The sequence below is a fragment of the Botrytis deweyae genome, assembly GCF_014898535.1.
Source record: "Botrytis deweyae strain B1 chromosome Unknown BDEW_029, whole genome shotgun sequence".
Lineage (NCBI taxonomy): Eukaryota > Fungi > Ascomycota > Leotiomycetes > Helotiales > Sclerotiniaceae > Botrytis > Botrytis deweyae.
Window position 1 is genome coordinate 269,014 of NW_024066236.1, and position 18,577 is coordinate 287,590.

The following is an 18,577-nucleotide window of genomic DNA, read 5'->3' on the forward strand; positions in this document are numbered from 1 at the left end:
TTGACATAAAGTTCTACGCCGTTCTACCCCAGTATCCCCAGTATGTGCCTCGACGATCGAAACGTGGCCTTGCAACCCTCTCATCGATAGACTATCACACTGTCACACAGTGGAGTGACATTGAATTAATAAAATCAAATGAAGAAGTGGAATGGGAACTTCCGACTGCAACTTTGCAACGTGCCTTGAATATTCCAGACTTTTCTGAACTGCAGCAAAACCAAAATGCTATTATAAGATTAAACGTCTAACGAGGTGTAAACTACCGCAGTTGGAAGGATCGCCGAGACCTGCTTATGCTTGATAATGACAAACTTCGAAAAGAAATCCTGAAGGAGTCTAAGCTTCCATAATCATTGAGAGGAAAGGGCTTCAACTTCCCTTATTGGATGAATTTACAGCAAAATAAGCTGACATACGTATTCTGTGATTGCTCACCATCCTCTTGTTGTAAGTTGTAACCCTCATAGGGTTTCACACGAGCGAAGGTTACAACGTAGAGGTGTACTATTGGATCCAAAGAAGCAAAATAGACACGTCCCCCGGTACCCCCCAGTACCAGCTTCATGGTTAAGCATGCTTAATTGATGCAATATCATAGGTCATTATACCCTTGAATATTTAATTTGGGACGACATTTGGAAAAATGGGCGATTTTCAATTTAGCCCCTGTCCCAGGGCCGAGGCACCGTCTTTTACCCCACGCTTCAACTCCGTAGCTCTAGATTAGATATGAAAATCATTAAGGGTGAGGTCGCCGATCTTTGATTTTTATGCTTATCAAAGGTATCATCAAATGGTTTGCCGCCCAGGTATGTGATAAATAATATAGAAACGGAGATTACAAGATGATCTCGTGTCTACAAGCTTTGATATGGGATTTCATATACCGGTCTTGCTAGCGGTGACATGGATGCCTTGATGGCGGACGTCGTAGTTCACGATTGATCTGGAGCAAGGGCTGTATGCTGTCATGCGGCGTGATAACATCTGAAAGATACGACCAAGAAAGAGATTGATTCCGGCGGTATTGGGACTGTAGATAGGCCTATGTTGTACGAACTCAATGCTCCCCACTAAGCCGGCGATGGCATTTCACGCCTATCAAGTCCGTGGGGTCCAAAATTGGTGAGCAGGCGAGGCTCTGAGAGGGGCTGTCAACGTCGACGCTTGTGTTGCTTATTCGGTACGGAGTACGAGATTGCTAAACATTTCCAATCCGAGCCAATACCTCGCCTCCCAACCGTTGGCCGTTTATTTAGTATATATATGTAAGTCCCGAGGACTGCATCCAAGTTGTCATTGGCGTTCTGAATATCTTCCTTTTAGATACAACCGTTGTACCTCTCCAAACTCAATTCTTCCGTGACATTTCTCTAAAACAAAATTTCAAGATGGGTTCCGTTGGAGATCTCGAACTTGCGCTTTCCAGAATCACGGAGGCAGCCAAGGTTGCTGATGAAAACACGCGCAAGAATCTCATTAATCAACTTCGAAAGACGGCTGTGTCCCTTGAGACTTCTGGCGAAACTATTCAGCGTCTTATCTACCTCGTACGTGTCAATGCTTGACGTATAATATTCATATAGCCACTTGCTGATGCGTTCACTTTTAAGGCAATTCAACCCGCACTTTGCCGTGCTGGTAATGATCTCGATCTCTTCAAGATTTTAGCCGATAACGGCGGTCCCATGACTACGACAGAATTAGCAGAGCAAACCAAATGTGACCCTTTACTTTTAAGTATGTTCCTACCCATTAAAGATGTTTACCAGGCTCTAACTCCTGTAGGTCGAATTTTGAGGTTCTTGGCATCAACAGATATCGTAACAGAGGTCGGAGAAGAGACTTTTATCGCAGACAATATCACAAAAGCACTTGCCAAACCTGGCCTTAAAGCTGGAATGAACCACACGTAAGTACATCATCGCAATCAAAGATACATATACTAAGACAATCCGTCTCTAGCTTCGATAGTGTTGGTCCAGCATTTCAAGTCCTCCCAGAGTTCTTCAAGGCTACTGGATACAAGAACCCTGCTGATGCATCATACTCACCATTTCACATGGGACACCGCACAGATCTCCCATTGTTCGAATGGTTCCAGCAAAATCCAGAGAAACTCGGCTTCTTCATGGAGTGGATGACTGCTCAGAGAGAAGGAATGGATGTCTGGTTAGACTTGTTCCCTTTCGAGGAATATGTCAAGGACCTCGATCCAGCCCAAGTCATGTTTGTTGACGTCGGTGGTGGAATTGGTCATAAATGCTTAGAACTCAAGACTAGATTCCCTGCCCTCAAGGGCGAGGTTATTCTTGAGGATCTTCCAATAACTTTGAAGCATGCTTTATCCATCGATGGGGTAAAAGCTTTACCACAAGATTTCTTCACGCCCCAACAAATCAAGAGTACGTACTTCAATAATGCAAGAATCTCATCGATTGTACCATACTGACTCTGAAATTAGATGCCAGATTCTACTACATGCGCAACGTAAGTGATATCCTCCATGCAGAGTACGCCGGAATAAGATGACTAACCTTTCGCAATATAGATCTTGCATGACTGGCCAGATGACAAGTGCAAGATCATTTTGGACCATCTCCGTGAGGCAATGGGCCCAAATTCTGCGATCTTGATTGATGAAATGGTTCTTCCCAACAGTGGCACCAATTTCCAGGCCATGAACATTGATTTCACTATGATGGCAGCTTTGTCGGCAATGGAACGTACTCAAAGTCAATGGGAGAAGGTCTTAGACTCAGCTGGTCTCAAAGTGTTGAAGACCTATACCTATACCGAGTCTTTAAGAGACAGTGTCCAAGTTATCGTGGCCAAATAGATGATTTGGATAATTTATGGATGAAGAATCAACCTTTGTATAATAACATTCATCATCTTGTATGGAGGAGGCTCATAAGGTGGGTAATGTAATCTTATATAGTAATTCTGTTTAATCGATCGAATGGTACCCGTCATAAAGTGGTGTGAAATTTGTAATAATGATTTGAAAAACTCAAGGTGAATGAGTGATCTAGGGAGTCTTTTTGTGACAAATACATACAGAATCCGACTGTTTAGTGCATATTGTGATGTTTAGCAGATTATATATTGAAAGCGTGTATCGGGTAGTACAGAGCCCTAATTATTAAGTCAAACACTCTATACTCAATTTCATAACTAGCTTTCAAAACATAACTTTTTTTGATTTAATCAATTTTTTGCTAAATCCTATATAAAAATAATTCAATTGTTTTTAATTTAATCAATGTAATTTCAAATTGAAAAAACTTTATATAGAAATATAGATTTCAATTAATAGAATTAATAAATAAAATATAAATAATTTCGATTCAAAATTTATTAAATTAGAGGTGATTAAATCAAAATTCAACTTTTGAAAGTTTAAAAGTCTAAAAACTATATAAAAAATTATTATTTTATTTAATCACTTTCAATTCAATAAATTTTTGATTAATTTTATTTAAATTTTATTTATAGATTCTATTAATTGAGATTTATATTATAATATAAATTTTTTTTAATTTTGTTACGGATTGGTTATAACTCTACTTAGTAGGTTTGATATTGATCAAACTACTTATACCCTTTTGGGGTTACGTGGCTGAGTGGTAGAGTACTTGGTGCCGTGACAAATTTGAAGTTGTATTAATCGAATTGAATTTTCAATTTCAAAAGTTCGATTAGATGATATTAAAAAAAGTACTTTTTTCTTTGAAAGCTAGTTATGAAATTAGGTGTATAGACTAATCAAATGACTAGTTTTGGGTGTTAATAATCATGAGTGGATGATTAATAGTGATCTGTAATAAAAGTTACGATTGGTACCTAGGTAGTGAGATACTGCGATATGAGGCTAAATAGCACGATATGTACTTAGGTAGGTAGGTATTGAAACGCTGAATTTTGTTATTAGGTACCTGTCTCCAAAAACACACTTTGTGATTTATATTGCTTGTCGGCGATCTCGGTTGACGTGGGGTGACCAAATACACTGCACTGCCTACCATAAAAAGCGACATAACATTCCAGGTTACATATCATTTCGTAGGGCATTCAGGCCCATGGTCGCACGGGTTAGAAGTTATAATCTCCTCTTTTAAAAGCATTGTCCTACCATCACCATTACCATCTGCAATCCACAATTAATTCTTCATTTGTACAATTCAATTCATTTAGCCCTGACGTATGGTTCGCACGAAAAAAGTTTCGAGGGGAAGCGCTCCAAGCGTTGCACAGATGCTGCTCTCCCTTGATTGGTGTGTCGTCCAGTTGGTACTTTGCTGCGTCTGAAAGAGATATACAGGTGGGCTCCTTGGAATGAAGTTATATCAACTAAATGCGTTATGTGTTGCATTCCTGTAGCTTTATAAATCTGTTGCGGTGGAAACGCGAGGAATGCGGGGCTATAACAATAGAGAATGCTCCGGATGTGTTCTTTATTCTCACTCTTCCACTCAAATTGTGTTACCCAAAAACCATCACACTGTCCGCACTCACTGGAATAGCGATCAAACAAGTCATGAGTCGACGGCCTATAAGAGATGCAGTTAGTGGAATCATTGGGTTCGGCACTGACGCATATGCCTCCTTCAAAGAAAAGAAAGTTAGTGCAGGGGAGAGCGAAGAAAGGAATGTCCAAAGAGCAAAAACCCCAGAGGCTTCAGAGTCCCCGACCATTGAACATAATAGCTTTACAACCGCCTTCGATGCTCATGGATACGAAAGTTATGATGAAGATGACGAAGGAGACTGGGTTAGAGACGATACGCAAGCCGAACTGTCTCCATACGATCAGGAGATAGTAGATGAACCCGAGAGTGTTAAGCAAATACTTGGAGACTTTGGAAAACAACACCCTGGCATATCCTCGTCAACTCGACCAAATATAAAGCAAGGACTTCCTGTTCCAATAATTATACCAGAGCGAAGACCTGGATCTAAACACCGAGGATTCGTAAGAGCTTATGCCCCAGTCTTGATAGATTGTGGTATAGATCAAGATACATTCATGGATTTTCTGGTGGGATTTGAAGCATCTATCAAGGTACGACCTATCTAGGTAGCAGTAAACAGCGCGATACATGGAACAAGTGTTAACAAATTGTTCAGGCATCTCCATACTTTCATGTGATAAACTTGGCTGTGGCTGCGAGTGTGATGGCCGAAGGACTCGCTGTAGCACCAAGTATCATTGTCCACGCCGCGGCATTTGCAGTGCACACCAGCATTGAGTTTGGCAGAAGGGCATATATGTCTAAAGAGTACGTACCATCAGATCCGTTGATTGTCAAGCTGGGAGGTATGAATCTAATTCTACTCCCTAGACAGAACAAATATCTTGTCGGAATGAATGAGAAACTATTCAAACCACATGGACTCTATGCTATGCTTATGACCTGGAAATCAAACAACTCTACGGCTTCCCAACCACTTGTCTCTACTGTTGATATGAACACAAAGCTAGTCACATCTGTAGCCTCACGTGAAGTTCAAGGCCGCAGTGGGTTCCATTCCACCTCTGGTAAAACAATTGGACAGTCCCAGATGCCAGAAAGTGCAGAATTAATATTTCCATTATTGGAGACAGCTACCGATGAACAAAAAGTAGATGCAATGAAAAAAGCAGGAGTTTGGTTTGGGGTGTGGAGAGACAAGAGGAGCACAGCTAAATTTGTACGTTTTTGCGTCTTTTCAATCTTGAACTTTAGGTTTGTTAAAATGATATAAGAAATGACAATTTGACTTATGCAACAGGCAACCGAAAATCCCTCAACGACATTGGTTTCAAACGCTGGCGAGCAACAAGTGCCTTCATCACGCTGGGCAGATCCCTCTCACCCTGTAAATCAAGGTGGGATCATCGGAGTATTGTCCGGTGGTCATCTAGGGCGAACTGCAAGAAAAGAGAGAAGAAGAGAGAGAAAAGGCTTGCCCAAAGATGAAAATCCCAAACCTCAGAGAACTGGTATTTTGAAGACTGCGAAAAGAAAGCTTCACGAGGTCAGTCTAGTCCACTTTTAAAAATAGATAGCATTGTACTTACGTATTGATAGGATGTACTGTATCTCATGATCGTCAATATGCCTTCTGACGAGGAAATGAAGATTGTAACCAGCATGGCGAAGGAAAAGAAAGCCGGAGTTTCATAGCAATGTCTTCTCATTGAAAAATTTCCTTTTGTCAGAAATTGATGTACGTACCTTGGCTTATTGCTTTACCAGTGCTATGGGTATATTAGTTTCGAGTGCATTTACCCAGTCATCAATTTCCTTTACGCAGCTTTCAATACTACAAAATTTGCACGCAAATTCAAGCTCTCTCCTTATTTTTCCTCGATTGATTTCTTCTTTCCAAGCGACTACCCTCTTAGCCATCTCCTCATCGTAGAGACGCCTTAGTCTTACTACTTCAACTCTTTCCTCTACATTTTCATGGATGCTCTCTTGATATTCTGTACTTGATTGTTGTATATGGTCAATACTCAAGAATTGCGGATACTGAGTTGCTTTCCAGGTCGGCATGGCCGTCGCATTCTCCCACCCAAGAATGCCTGTTATATTTCCCATGTCGTCAATCAAAATGTTTCTCATCGATAAATCGTCATGGACAAGGACTGTGGATACCCTTGTTTCTGGAAATGTCTGAAGAACCTTAGCATGCACTTTTTGAACAAGCTTCTGAAGACTTTGTGCTTCGATCATTTCTTCTTCATTAGTCGAGGTTCGTAATGTCGTCGATAACTCCTTCCATATGGGTACCAACAGTGCTTCTAAATAGGAACTGCTGTCCGGGAAAGAACAGTACGAATTTCTGTCACTAATCGCAGCAATAGATATTAACCGCCCAACAAAGGGTCGGACTTCTCTCGATATTTGATGCGAAGTACTGAAATCACCGTATCTATAGTCCGTGATGTAATCATCTGCGTCTTTCGCGTCGAAAAGGTTTCCAATGTCGTCGAAACTAGTTGCATATAGTTTTGCTTGATATTTCGCTATGTTTTTCACCACTTTCTCCTTTTGAGCAAATGACAAATCTTCCCATTCATCCTTGAGGTATTTTCCCTCCAATTTTCGCACCAAAATCCACTCGAATCCCAATTTATTCCTTCTATTCGCATCCCAAGCAATTACTCGGGGGGCGGGAACTCCTGACTTTCGCGCAAACTTCATGGTTGCTACTTCACTCAGCGTCTCGTCACTCTCCTGCAAAGGATATCGAACGCTCAAATGATAAACCCTCTCTTTCTTCTCTTCCCAACCTTCTCTCCACTTTACCATCTGATAAACAATAACCTTGTAGACTTTCTTGAATGCCGTCCTGTTTTCAAATGATACTATGCAAGGATTATCATCTCGTAAGCCCAAGCGATCCAATACGAGTGTGCGTATTCGCTCCATTTTTGGTTCAAATGGCCAGCGTGGGATCCCCCATAATGATAAATCTCTGGTATAGGCGGAGAGAGTCATGATCTTTGATGCCGATTTAGGCAGTGGAATGGGTGATTGAGCTGGGACGGCATTGAGAGTGACGGTGGTGTTGACAGAAAGCTTTTGTATTTCACGCCTCTTGGGAAATCGAGGAATCAAATCTAGATTTTGAATTGCCATGTTTTGGCTGGCCGTATCTTGTGTGAAGCAGCGTGAAATTTACAAGCAATGATGAATAACGAGAGACTAGTGATTCTGCAAGGCACTCAAAAAATTACAATTATGCGAAAATAAAAGACAAAAACAAAAGAAAGTAGAAATCTTAAAGAACGTCTAAATTGGATCTTTGACTTCTAATTCTCTAGATAGGGTTTCAACGTGTATCTATATGTCAGGGCTCACGTCTACTCAGCCTCAAGTTGGTGTAGGTCTGGTGGGTCAGGACAGGGCAGTACAGTACATGCGCGCGCTTGGGGTCTTTGAATACCGACATTGAGGCTTCTGGAATCTTTGAGGTCGCATTTGAGCATTGAAAAAATCTGAAACATACCAAATCCACAGAAAACGTCGATACTACGACTAGAATCTTGAATAAACGGTTTAATGCGGGGTGGGATTGTGGGGTATGTGGGATCTCGCGAGGATCCACGGTCATCCTTTGGTTTTGAAAATGAATTGTGAATTATGTTCTAACATATCGACTATGTGAAGCTCACGTTGACTTTCTTATTCGAAAATTGTGCAAGGATTCTTATTTGTCGATTGAGGTTAACTATGATCCATGAAGTTTTACGATTGATATCCTCCAATACAAACAATTGCAAGAACTAAATAGAACTATCCCATGTCCACCAGGATGAGGCATGTAGCAAACGGACTAAAGATGTGCAACATAGACTTTTAGGGAGGGCCAGTTAGCTTTTGCACCTAAAAGCTTAGTCTAGTGACTGGGATGGACAGAAGTAAGACTATTAAGTTTTGTTGACTAACGATTGGTATTTTCAAACCAACAAGGACAAGGCATGCTTCGAGCAACACTGCCCTTTGAAAGGTGATCGAAATCTTAATTCGAGAAATCTATTTAGAAAAGCACAAGACAATGCAATGCCACTTGAAGTTTCATTTCCATAAAATCTTACATAAAGGACGGATCTATCCTTAAGTGCCTATCCTCCAAGTACAAACACAGCCATTTAAGGACTCTCTTCAAAGCCAGGTCTTGTCCCTATCAACTCAATATACCCCATCAATTAACCGCTGATCCAGCAGCCGAAACAAAGCTCTTCTCCACCAGAATTCTCTCCTCGGGGTACTTGGGATATCTCTGACTCTCCAAATCTCTAGCTCCACCCGTAACAATTGAGGTTAGTCCTGATCCATCGTCATTCCAAGGTGACTTTTCGGAAAGAGGGCTTGGTAGATTGTTGGATGTGGAGTCAGACGAGTGTTTTCGGAACAAGGAACTGTTCTTGCTGCGGATAGAGAGTTTAGAACGCACGCTACCGATCATAGAGCCGAGGCTGCGACCACCGCGGAGAAGAGGTGCGAGACAGGGAAGACAGGCAGTTATAGTGCTGGCGTAGGCTTCGATGTGAGCCCAGAGATAGACTTCTTCGTCGAGTTCTGATGATTTTTAGGTTAGAGCTGCGAGATGATAGGTCATGGCAGACTTACTGAGATCAGGTGTGCTGGTTCCGAATAGTTTCTGGGAATAGTAAAGTCTGATACAAGATGAGATGAGACAGCTATAATGATTTGGTATCAGCAAAGTGTACTATTTGTCTGCATTGACACTGAATTCTTACAAAGCACCAAGAAGGAAAACACCTGACACATAAACTTTCTTCTCTGTCGGCATATGAAGGCCCTTTATCACAGGGAATGGAAGACTTAGGACTGCGATATCAAGGAAGATATCCACAGCTGCGCACGCGATAACGAGATTCGGAACATCCAAAATAAACTGGGTGCCAATCAATTCGGGTGTAGTATTCCAATACGCTGCGACAGGATGGGCCGAAAAGAGGAACAGCTAAATGGGTTATGTCTTTAGTGCCACACTTCCAGTTGATATCATTGATACTTACGAAGAATGACAAAATCATATACAATGAAATCATGCCCAATACGGTATTTGCACAGATGATGAAGGTCCGGCTAGTGAAAATGCGTTTATAGAAAATCACGACTGATATTTTGATAAGTCCATACACAAAATGGCAAATCAAAGTATCCGCAAATTGGACTTCAAAGAACCGTTCGATATCTGGGAAGCTCAAAGTCGATAGATGAACTCCTCGGAGTCCACTCGCGGCTGCATAGATGCATTCAACGCATAACGCAATTGAGCATATCTACCAAACAAACATTAATGGTGCACACGATGAGTTGATGAGAAGATGAACATACCAAGCAGAAGAATATCAACCAATCATCAGCTTGTAAGGCCAGCTTACTTCTCTTTCTTGCATAGAAGCGTAGGGAAACTATAATAGTTGCGAGCACAACAAGAATCACATTTGCGACGACGCCGCCGACGGCAACTTCTGGGATCGCCATAGTGTGGGAGTTAACTATGATGGTTGTTGTCTGGGAGAGAATATCACGTAGATGTTGGACTATACTTCAAACACAATATCTCTGGACTCGAGTGGGGATATTTTTACATATATGACTGGTTTATTATCCGTAGCGCCGACAAGTGCTGTACTACATACCTACCATATACTATTAATTGGAATCCTCCACCCCCTCGACGCGACGCATGGCTAGATGGTACAGAATCGTGAGGGGGGTGAAAGTGGAAACGGCTGAGCTGGGAGATTCTTCAATGGAATGAATTCTGCTCGCAGAAGCAACGGCTCGGACATTCTATTACATGACTTGGCAATTTGATTTGCCAGCGCTCCGAGAAATAAGGAGCTGGGATGCTTAGATACATTACTTAGACACGAGGTTCTGAACTTTGTGGCCAAAGTGGTATTACATGAGCAATAGCATTGGGTCTTGGTGGTCGTACATGTAAGTACTTAGTCCAACACGATTTACTCTTTCGATGTATCGCTGATAGTTCATGTTCATTGAAGATGAGCATTTAAACTCCACAATCCTCCATTTTTATGTCTCATTCAAATCCTTTCCGTCTATCTCCAAAACTTCTCATACCACTCTTTCTCTCCAAGAAAAAGCCCTAGATGCCATCCAATAATACCCATCCATCCCTTTCGCGTGGAACAATAAGCACATTGACGCTCATCTCGCGAACGAATCGCCTTTTCTTGGAACCATACTCGTCCACACATAAACATCCAATACTATCCCGTCCTTTCAAATGCCGTGGAACATTGCTACCTAGATTTTAACCCTCAATAAATCCAATTTGCACGACATGCAGAGACATATTCCCCCTCATTCCCGTTTATCTGATCCCTCATTTCGAAGAAAATCTATTCAGGCCCCTGATTCTGGCTTAAGAATTAAAAATAACAAATCACGCCATGGAGACAGGAGAAAAGACGGCAACTTTCGGCTTGAAGACCTGATGACAATCTTCTGGAAGTTAATTTAAAAGAAGTTGATTGTTGCCATCAAGCTACTTACAGGATGGCACTTCCGGCGGGCTGGCTGATTAGAGATTACGGGACTCCGCTTCCTTCCTTCTTCCAAGTCGGAGAGTGGATGACTTCCGAGGGGATTATATTCCCCGACGCATGGTATGTTCTTGGGTTGCTATCTATAAAGTTCGGCTTACGCCTCTTCTTGTATCGTGAAGATGTATCGATGATACGATGGCAATGGATATTTCAGAGCTATTGTGTATCTGCAGTTTTTCAGAATATATGGAATTTATGTTTATTTAAATTGAAGGAAAAGAAATTCTCAAGATTTCTATTGTTATACACGGCTTATATCATGGTCGTGCATGTACAACATACCAAGACTCCAAGACGATAAGAACGCGGTTGGCAGTCGTACGATCCTCTTCAACTCGTGCTAGAAATGCTATTGTGCAGAGAAAAATGTCGCAGATATTTCACATACAGTATCGGACTTTGAGCTTAATATGCTTTAAAGTGGTCGTGCATGAAATTAGAGACGCCTCTCTGTATTCATGACTTCTTTATCTCGTACCGCCACGAGCAATTCAGTTCTTTCTGTGATACTGAGAGAGAGAATAAACAATTCATATTGTGAGTTAACAAGTTGGACCTTTTTATATACTTTACTGTATGGTAGAGTGACGCACAAATATGTTCAAATTTCTTGGCACAATGTGGTTTCCTTTAATCACGAGACAACCTGTTTACGCACCCGTCACCGTCGATCCTGATGAAGAAACAAAACCGGGGCTTCACAAGAGTTCCAAGAACAAACTGAGCTTGAGATTGAATATTTTGCTAATCTTCACCCTTTGTTTCGCATCCTGTACACTGGGGTTTCTTGCTGCAAGACTTCTAGACACACAGTCGATTGCTGCCCGTGTAGGACCTCGATGTATGCACTCTTTCTCTAAACTTATTAAATTCTCGTGAAGCTAATATCAACTGATTAGTCGCTAAAGAACTGAGTACTTTCTCCTATAACCGCAATTTCTCGTATCCGCCATCTAATACCACAGATGCTGCTTGGAATGGATTGTTTATGACGAAAGGTGATGGGGGATTCTTCAACCATCCTTATGTGGAAGGAGGAAGAGCTACATTAAGCGTCTTGCATCAGTTACATTGTTTGGTACGGATGTATTTCTGTCTATTTTTTGATCCCATATCTGACTCACCTTCTCCCCATCTTCATTGATTTTCTTTTCCAACAAGAATTTATCATATCATATCCCAGTAATAGTTATTAACGGTAGTCTAGGATGGAATACGTCACATTTACTACCTCAATAATGACGCAGCAACAACAGGAACAGTACTTCTTGAGGAAGAATTGGAACCTCATATGAGAAGAAGTCACATGAGGCATTGTATTGATTTTTTGAGGCAGAGTTTGATGTGCTGTGGGGACAGCAGTATTGAGAGGGTCAATCCTGAGTTGAAAGTAGGTTCATCTCCTCTTCGCTTAAAGTGAGCTTTCTTTTGTATTTTAACGAAAGGTTGATGTGGTTATATTGTGGCTTGAGAAAAAGGGTAATTGTCATAGCAAAGAAAAGGCAAGAAGTGGATGAAGATAAGAAAGAATGTTTGCTGACGGGAGTGATACAGGGTGTAACGGGATGGGGTACTGAGCATATGTGTGTGAATTGGGAAGAGCTGCAGGATTGGGTTGGAGAGAGACAGAGATTAGATCGCGAGGGATGAGAGAAAAAGATAGGGGCAACCAACTCTGACGAGTCGAAATTTAAGACAATCTTTGGAGAAATCGGAAGGAGATTGCCTGAACAGCTGGAATTTGCACAAAAGTGAATAGGATAGTTGCAACGAGATAGAATTTGTATGATAGTCGCATTGCTAAAGAGTGGGTAGCGTATAGCTTAAATTGTTGTCTCAGGAGTTAAGAAATCTGTCATGAAATGTAAATCTGACAGAAGCTGAGTACTCAAGATTTATTGGTTTACCTTTATACACTAAAATCCTGACAATGGAACTCTAGATAGTTACAAGATCAAATCATGCCACTGCAAATTTTGAACAGTTAGCCAAGACGCGTCAATCGACAAGAAGCAGCTGTCTCAAAAACGGTCAACACAGCTTAATTCTCCCAACCAAGAATATTGTGTTGTACCAAAAGCGTTAAAAGATATAGATGTTTCATTGCCACTATCGTCCTTCACATATCCGCAGCCCAACGGCTCCGAACTCCATCCCGATTATGCACCCCCTTCCAATCTAGGATTTACAAGCGCAGCCATCTCTTCCTCACCAACTACACGATCGGCGAGAGAACCCATTAGCGCGTCCCAATCCACGCATCGATGTTCTGTCGGTTTGACGTGTGGCTGTGGCTTGGATAGTTTTTCCCATCCGAAAGTTGTAAGCGTTGTGTCGCCTTGACACATTACTGCACTGCGTAAAATATCGAAACAGTGATCTGACTACTGCGTCAGCATCTTCATCTTGGTGACGAGGAGAGGGAAAGGCTACCTGCATGGATATCCCAATGTTCAATTGTTGGGTCTGTTATGTTGGGATAGTAGTGATCCCGATAGTTCCAGCGTCGAAGCATTTTCTGTCGACTTGTCAGTTTCTTAGCTGAAATAATAATTCAGATGAAACTTGCGATGCAATGCAGTTGATGGTGAGCTCCAATCCAGACCATATGACCACCACCTTCTGGTAAAGATATGGACTTTTGATTCCTCTTTTCCAATTCTTCAGCTGTGACCCGTATATTCATGTCTTTCAATAGATCATGCCATGCTTGGTCTACCGACTCGCTCGGAGGCCCAGCGTAAGGTGACGATGGGAGATCGGGAGGAGCAACTGGTACATATCGAATCCTCACACCTGGTAAAGCTAGAATGAATGAGTACGATAGCACCTGAAGGTCATTGGAAAGTCATGAAGCGTACGATGAATCGAGGTTGATATTGGACAAGTTGATCGGAGTAGGGCGAGTAAAAAAATGTTGGTATATAATAGTATGAGTGAAAGATGTAGGAAGACGACTCTCAGAGTTAGGTTGGCATTGTCTTGTCTATTCCCAAGTTTTTCATCTTCTGATATTTCCTCATCCAATAAGAATGGTTTACTTTCAGATGCCATTTTGCATTGATCGTAGGAATAAAACTGTTTGCTGAAGATTGATATGACTGATTGCACACATCTTTAATCTAAGCCAAGGACATTGCATATCGGCGACTCGAGCTCAACATTATCAGATTAGACTGTATAGTACCTTTGTATCTTTTCTACATAGAGCACATCGTATGATCTTCGGGGTAGCAATAGGCCTCAATGCATTGCCAACATAGCCAAGAATAGTAATTTCGAGGACCCAACACCCGATGACATCCTCGCAGACGATGGGTAGAATATTGATATTGGGTTATCCTCGTTTAACCAAGAACTAACGCGCAAGCAGCTGAAAACGATAATATCCAATAAAATTGATACCGGCCTGCTTTTGGTCACCGGTTAAATGCGAAACCGTCGAGATTTGCTGCGGGAAGCATTAATGTCCGACATTTGTGCAACCAGATTGAGATAAAGATGATGGGGAAACCGATAAGGCTTTTTTCATATAGGGGAAACGATGAAACCAGCTGGGAAATTCTCCTCTCAACCAATAGTACAAGCAACCTCGTAGGGCAGAACATTGGAAATGGTATTCGGTACTTATGTATGTGGAAGGCGAAGCTTTTTGCTCCTTGTCATGATCCAATATTTTGGATCTTTTCGGAGGTATCGATTAAGAAATGGAGAAAAAGATGAACTCCTAAAATCACTTAACTGAACTATAAAATGATCGACTGAACCTACCTACTTATTTGTCTTTTCCCAGATATCTAATACAATAAAAAACTCAATCGAACCAAACATCATCAAAAGAAAATGCGCGTCAGTCTTTACCAACTCATAACCTTAAGCTTTGGATTTATGGCCATTGCTGCCCCTCTCAGCCATCCTGGTAAGAGACAAAACACCTTACTGACACGCTACCCCGCTAACAATCATGATAGACCCCCCTACGATTAGATCAAAAGGTTTGTGAAAATAACTTTGAACTATGCAGCATACTTTGCTGAATTCAATTAGATGGCGATGAATTCGTGAGATGGCCTGACAACGCTATTGATGCGAACGGGCTTTCTGTCGCCGCCTACCAAGGCGACTAGAATAGTTAGGAGTTGTTTGACGCATCGGAGGCTGTTTGTGGAGTTGAGCGATAAGGAGGTGGATTGGAAAGTGGCTTTTAGAGGCTGTGTTGTTATAATTCCTTTTTCAATGGCATCATTTTGGATGAGAGAGCGGGATCGAATGTTGAGCTAGTTCGGCATTTGGCGGCCAAGACATTTGATTATGTAGCTTGAGAGAATGTAACCCAATCACTTGTTGGAAAGATGTTGCGCATTGTCCCACCCGTCGTGGTAGTGAATAACGTGCCAATCGGAGCTACCCCTTTCTGATCCATGTTAAGACGACCTTGGGAGAGCCAATAGACGACATCTCAAACACATGAAGACGGCGGATGTTCTATCACTTTGCTATCCGTTTCCGTTTGTTAAAATTTATAAATATGTAGTTACACAAATAAAATGCCTTGAACTTATGAGAATTGCGAGCTATTCAGATCTCTTCCAACACAGGAAAGAATCACTTCTCAAATAAGAAGGGCAGTGAGCACTATTAGTTATGGCCTATTTACTCATCAACCTGCTGTCATTATTCTCAGTTATTTTTTGCTATCAGCTCTACAAAAGATGGAAACTCGGAAGAAACACACCTGCAGAATGTCAACAGGCTCCAAGCTTACCCACGATTGATCCTTTTCTTGGTTTGGATCTGTTCAAGAAATCTCTCGAGATACGAAAACAGCATACCATCTTAGAAACCCACGCAAAGCAACATGATATCTACGGCAAGACATTCCAAGCTTTACGTCTCGGAAGAACCACGATCTATACAGCCCATCCAGACAACCTAAAGGCAATCTATGGAACAAACTGGAAAGAATGGGGTACAGGTAGAGCTGATGCTATGGAGCCTTTCTGCGGAAGAGGATTTGTTACTAGAGATGGCGAAGAATGGAGAGTTCATCGAAGTTTGTTTGTTTCAACCTTGACAGAAGCCAATACTGTAAATTTGAAATTCCTCGGCGACGCTTACGAACAGTACATACAACACTTGCCGTTAAATGGACAGACTGTTGATTTGGCACCAATCTTCAATGAATTGGTGAGTTGCAGCCCAAGATCAAGTGCATAATGTCTAATTGACTATAGTTCCTGGATATATCACTTCAATTCCTGTTCGGTAAGCGCATAGCAGCATTGTATTCAGGGGACTCGCCGGTGGATATGGACACCTTCGAGAAAGCATTTGATACTGCACAAAGTTGGATGGGTATACGATTAGCATTTGGAAAGTTTGGACGCAGTGTATCTCTCCTCAGTAACAAGTGGAAAGAGTCATGCAGAGTAGTGCATTTATTCGTGAACCATCATATTGCCAAAGCACTAGAAAAAGTGTACAGCTTAAAGTCAGAAGACCATGCTTCAAGTCTTCTTGAGAATTTAGTGTTACGAGGAAAGAACTTGGACGAAATTCGCTCGCAAATTCTTCAAGGTATGCTAGTAACCCAGGATACAACGGGCATAGTTTTGAGCAATACGATATTCCTGCTTTCGAGATCTCCCGAAGTTTGGGCACGCCTACGAAAGGAAATTTGTGCTTTAGGTCCAGTCGAAGTTTGGAATCCAACAGATTTGAAGAACTTAAAACTTCTTCATAATTGTATAAAAGAATGTAAGTTTACTCTGATCTATGGATCTTACGCTTTTTGTCAGAAAGAAATTAATTAATACAGCTTTACGCATCTATCCTCTGTTTCACGCAAACAGCCGTATAGCTCTTGTCGACACAACACTTCCAACTGGCGGGGGTTCCGATGGTACAGCATCAATATTCATCCCAGCAGGTAGGAAAGTCAGCACAAACTTTTACACACTTCACCGAGAAAAATCGGTGTTTGGGGATGACATTGAGATATTCAATCCCGACCGATGGAATCACATCTCTCCAAGTAATTGGGAATTCATGCCATTCAGCCACGGTCCGCGTAGCTGTGCTGGTCGACACAAAGCTCTAGGAGAGGCCTCGTACATTATTGCCAGAATGGCAGCTCAGTTTCAGCACATAGAAAGTCGTGATGATAGGCCATGGACCGAAGATGTGAAGCTGGTGGTGAAAAATGGTAATGGTTGCCAAGTAGCGCTTTTTCCTGCTTAAGGGGTAGCTTCGTCCTAGTTTACTGTGCCTCTTTCACCTCTAATTCAATTACCGTACATGAATCAATGTTGAGACTTTTGACAATACTTTGTTGTCCATGTAACCGACCTCGGTGGAGTCTGGAACAGACGGAACGATGATTCACGCCAGTGATTATGAATTGAATTTCAGATAAATTGGTGCCAAGAAACAATCATCCAACTGTTAGATATGAGCAATAAGTTCTTGTGTCTTGAACGCGAATGAGGACTGAGGTCAAGCTGTCCCGAAAGTCGATCTGACGAGTGTGATTGAGACATTGCAAACGCCACCAACTGTTGGAGCTGAGAGGTGGCATAAAAAGACAATAATATGAATGATAGGGTATATCTTGGCCGAGTTGTGGGTGAAGCTCTCATCTGCATTCCGAGCACATTTCCTCTTACCATTATGTTACCTCCAAAAAGATTCCATTCAAAATGACAATCCAAATTAAAACTGACTGCCACGCCGATTGACAAAACTCCTGGATGATCAATCTTCCATGCGATGAGCTTAGTATTCCTATAAGCTCGAAATTGTCGATAACAAGATAGTGAAGGAACCTACATTTTAAGCCATCAACCCAGATGACTGGTAAGATATAACCATCATGCTCACTCAAGAGCTTGTGCTGAAATAAGAATTGCAAAGGCCCAGAAATCATCAAACCAAACCAAAAAATCTTGAATAATGAATATTCACTCTCACAATCATAACCAACCAACACCCCATCCAAACATCAAGCAATTCGCCCACTCCAACCACGAGAAAGCAATTCCATTCAACACCCTCGATCGCTCCATTAACGAAATCAAAGTCCTAACAAGCATTCTGAACACACCTTTAGCAGACCAATAATTCTTGATAGGAAACAAACCCACATATGCGGATCTAACGATGGCCTTGTCATTAGGGAGTAGCGGGAGCGAGTTTAAATCATTGTTTGCGAGGAGAGCATCTCCTGAGACCCTCGCATTGATATGTAAGAGAGGAGTGTTCAAAACATCGCTGTAAATAAATAATTTTAGACAAACCCGAACTAGAGAAAATGAGAACTTTATCTTATGGTGACGAGGACATCCCACGCGTATACATCGAAACGACAAGAAAAGAAAAACCTAAAGAAACAAAGGTATATAGGGTCACCAGTTTTCGAGCTCCAACCACCACGTTCCCTATCAACCACCCCAATCAACAGCAAGATCGCAC

General features: G+C 41.7%; 8 protein-coding genes across 8 annotated transcripts; 5 read left to right on the forward strand and 3 right to left on the reverse strand.

The window, feature by feature from the left end:
- Positions 1 to 1,394: 1,394 nt before the first annotated feature.
- Positions 1,395 to 2,967, forward strand: EAE98_009614 (uncharacterized protein; the record flags this gene model as incomplete). The annotated part of the gene is made up of 6 exons (XM_038957235.1): positions 1,395 to 1,553; positions 1,617 to 1,743; positions 1,792 to 1,915; positions 1,969 to 2,408; positions 2,468 to 2,493; positions 2,555 to 2,967. The coding sequence occupies 6 exons, from the start codon at positions 1,395 to 1,397 to the stop codon at positions 2,840 to 2,842; spliced, it is 1,164 nt and encodes a 387-aa protein (XP_038806428.1). The 3' UTR covers positions 2,843 to 2,967.
- A 1,576-nt stretch (positions 2,968 to 4,543) lies between these two features.
- On the forward strand, positions 4,544 to 6,173 carry EAE98_009615 (uncharacterized protein; the record flags this gene model as incomplete). Its single annotated transcript, XM_038957236.1, has 5 exons — positions 4,544 to 5,068; positions 5,134 to 5,285; positions 5,349 to 5,697; positions 5,779 to 6,024; positions 6,078 to 6,173. 5 exons carry the CDS (start codon positions 4,544 to 4,546, stop codon positions 6,171 to 6,173), a joined length of 1,368 nt encoding a protein of 455 aa, XP_038806429.1.
- A 57-nt stretch (positions 6,174 to 6,230) lies between these two features.
- EAE98_009616 (uncharacterized protein) lies at positions 6,231 to 7,634 on the reverse strand (the record flags this gene model as incomplete). The annotated part of the gene is made up of 1 exon (XM_038957237.1): positions 6,231 to 7,634. The coding sequence occupies one exon, from the start codon at positions 7,632 to 7,634 to the stop codon at positions 6,231 to 6,233; it is 1,404 nt and encodes a 467-aa protein (XP_038806430.1).
- A 785-nt stretch (positions 7,635 to 8,419) lies between these two features.
- Positions 8,420 to 10,223, reverse strand: EAE98_009617 (uncharacterized protein). The gene is made up of 5 exons (XM_038957238.1): positions 9,864 to 10,223; positions 9,542 to 9,808; positions 9,260 to 9,486; positions 9,129 to 9,199; positions 8,420 to 9,077 (listed from the first exon to the last, which is right to left on the reverse strand). The coding sequence occupies exons 1-5, from the start codon at positions 10,011 to 10,013 to the stop codon at positions 8,701 to 8,703; spliced, it is 1,092 nt and encodes a 363-aa protein (XP_038806431.1). The 5' UTR covers positions 10,014 to 10,223; the 3' UTR covers positions 8,420 to 8,700.
- Positions 10,224 to 11,340: 1,117 nt separating this feature from the next.
- EAE98_009618 (uncharacterized protein) lies at positions 11,341 to 13,012 on the forward strand. The gene is made up of 4 exons (XM_038957239.1): positions 11,341 to 11,948; positions 12,007 to 12,185; positions 12,315 to 12,497; positions 12,662 to 13,012. Exons 1-4 carry the CDS (start codon positions 11,705 to 11,707, stop codon positions 12,755 to 12,757), a joined length of 702 nt encoding a protein of 233 aa, XP_038806432.1. The 5' UTR covers positions 11,341 to 11,704; the 3' UTR covers positions 12,758 to 13,012.
- Positions 13,013 to 13,266: 254 nt separating this feature from the next.
- Positions 13,267 to 14,161, reverse strand: EAE98_009619 (uncharacterized protein; the record flags this gene model as incomplete). Its single annotated transcript, XM_038957240.1, has 4 exons — positions 13,267 to 13,487; positions 13,541 to 13,625; positions 13,677 to 13,912; positions 13,969 to 14,161. The coding sequence occupies 4 exons, from the start codon at positions 14,159 to 14,161 to the stop codon at positions 13,267 to 13,269; spliced, it is 735 nt and encodes a 244-aa protein (XP_038806433.1).
- Positions 14,162 to 14,808: 647 nt separating this feature from the next.
- EAE98_009620 (uncharacterized protein) lies at positions 14,809 to 15,310 on the forward strand. The gene is made up of 3 exons (XM_038957241.1): positions 14,809 to 15,026; positions 15,079 to 15,102; positions 15,155 to 15,310. The coding sequence occupies exons 1-3, from the start codon at positions 14,951 to 14,953 to the stop codon at positions 15,232 to 15,234; spliced, it is 180 nt and encodes a 59-aa protein (XP_038806434.1). The 5' UTR covers positions 14,809 to 14,950; the 3' UTR covers positions 15,235 to 15,310.
- Positions 15,311 to 15,667: 357 nt separating this feature from the next.
- Positions 15,668 to 18,379, forward strand: EAE98_009621 (uncharacterized protein). Its single transcript, XM_038957242.1, has 4 exons — positions 15,668 to 16,294; positions 16,342 to 16,864; positions 16,926 to 17,962; positions 18,020 to 18,379. The coding sequence occupies exons 1-3, from the start codon at positions 15,752 to 15,754 to the stop codon at positions 17,345 to 17,347; spliced, it is 1,488 nt and encodes a 495-aa protein (XP_038806435.1). The 5' UTR covers positions 15,668 to 15,751; the 3' UTR covers positions 17,348 to 17,962; positions 18,020 to 18,379.
- Positions 18,380 to 18,577: the final 198 nt, after the last annotated feature.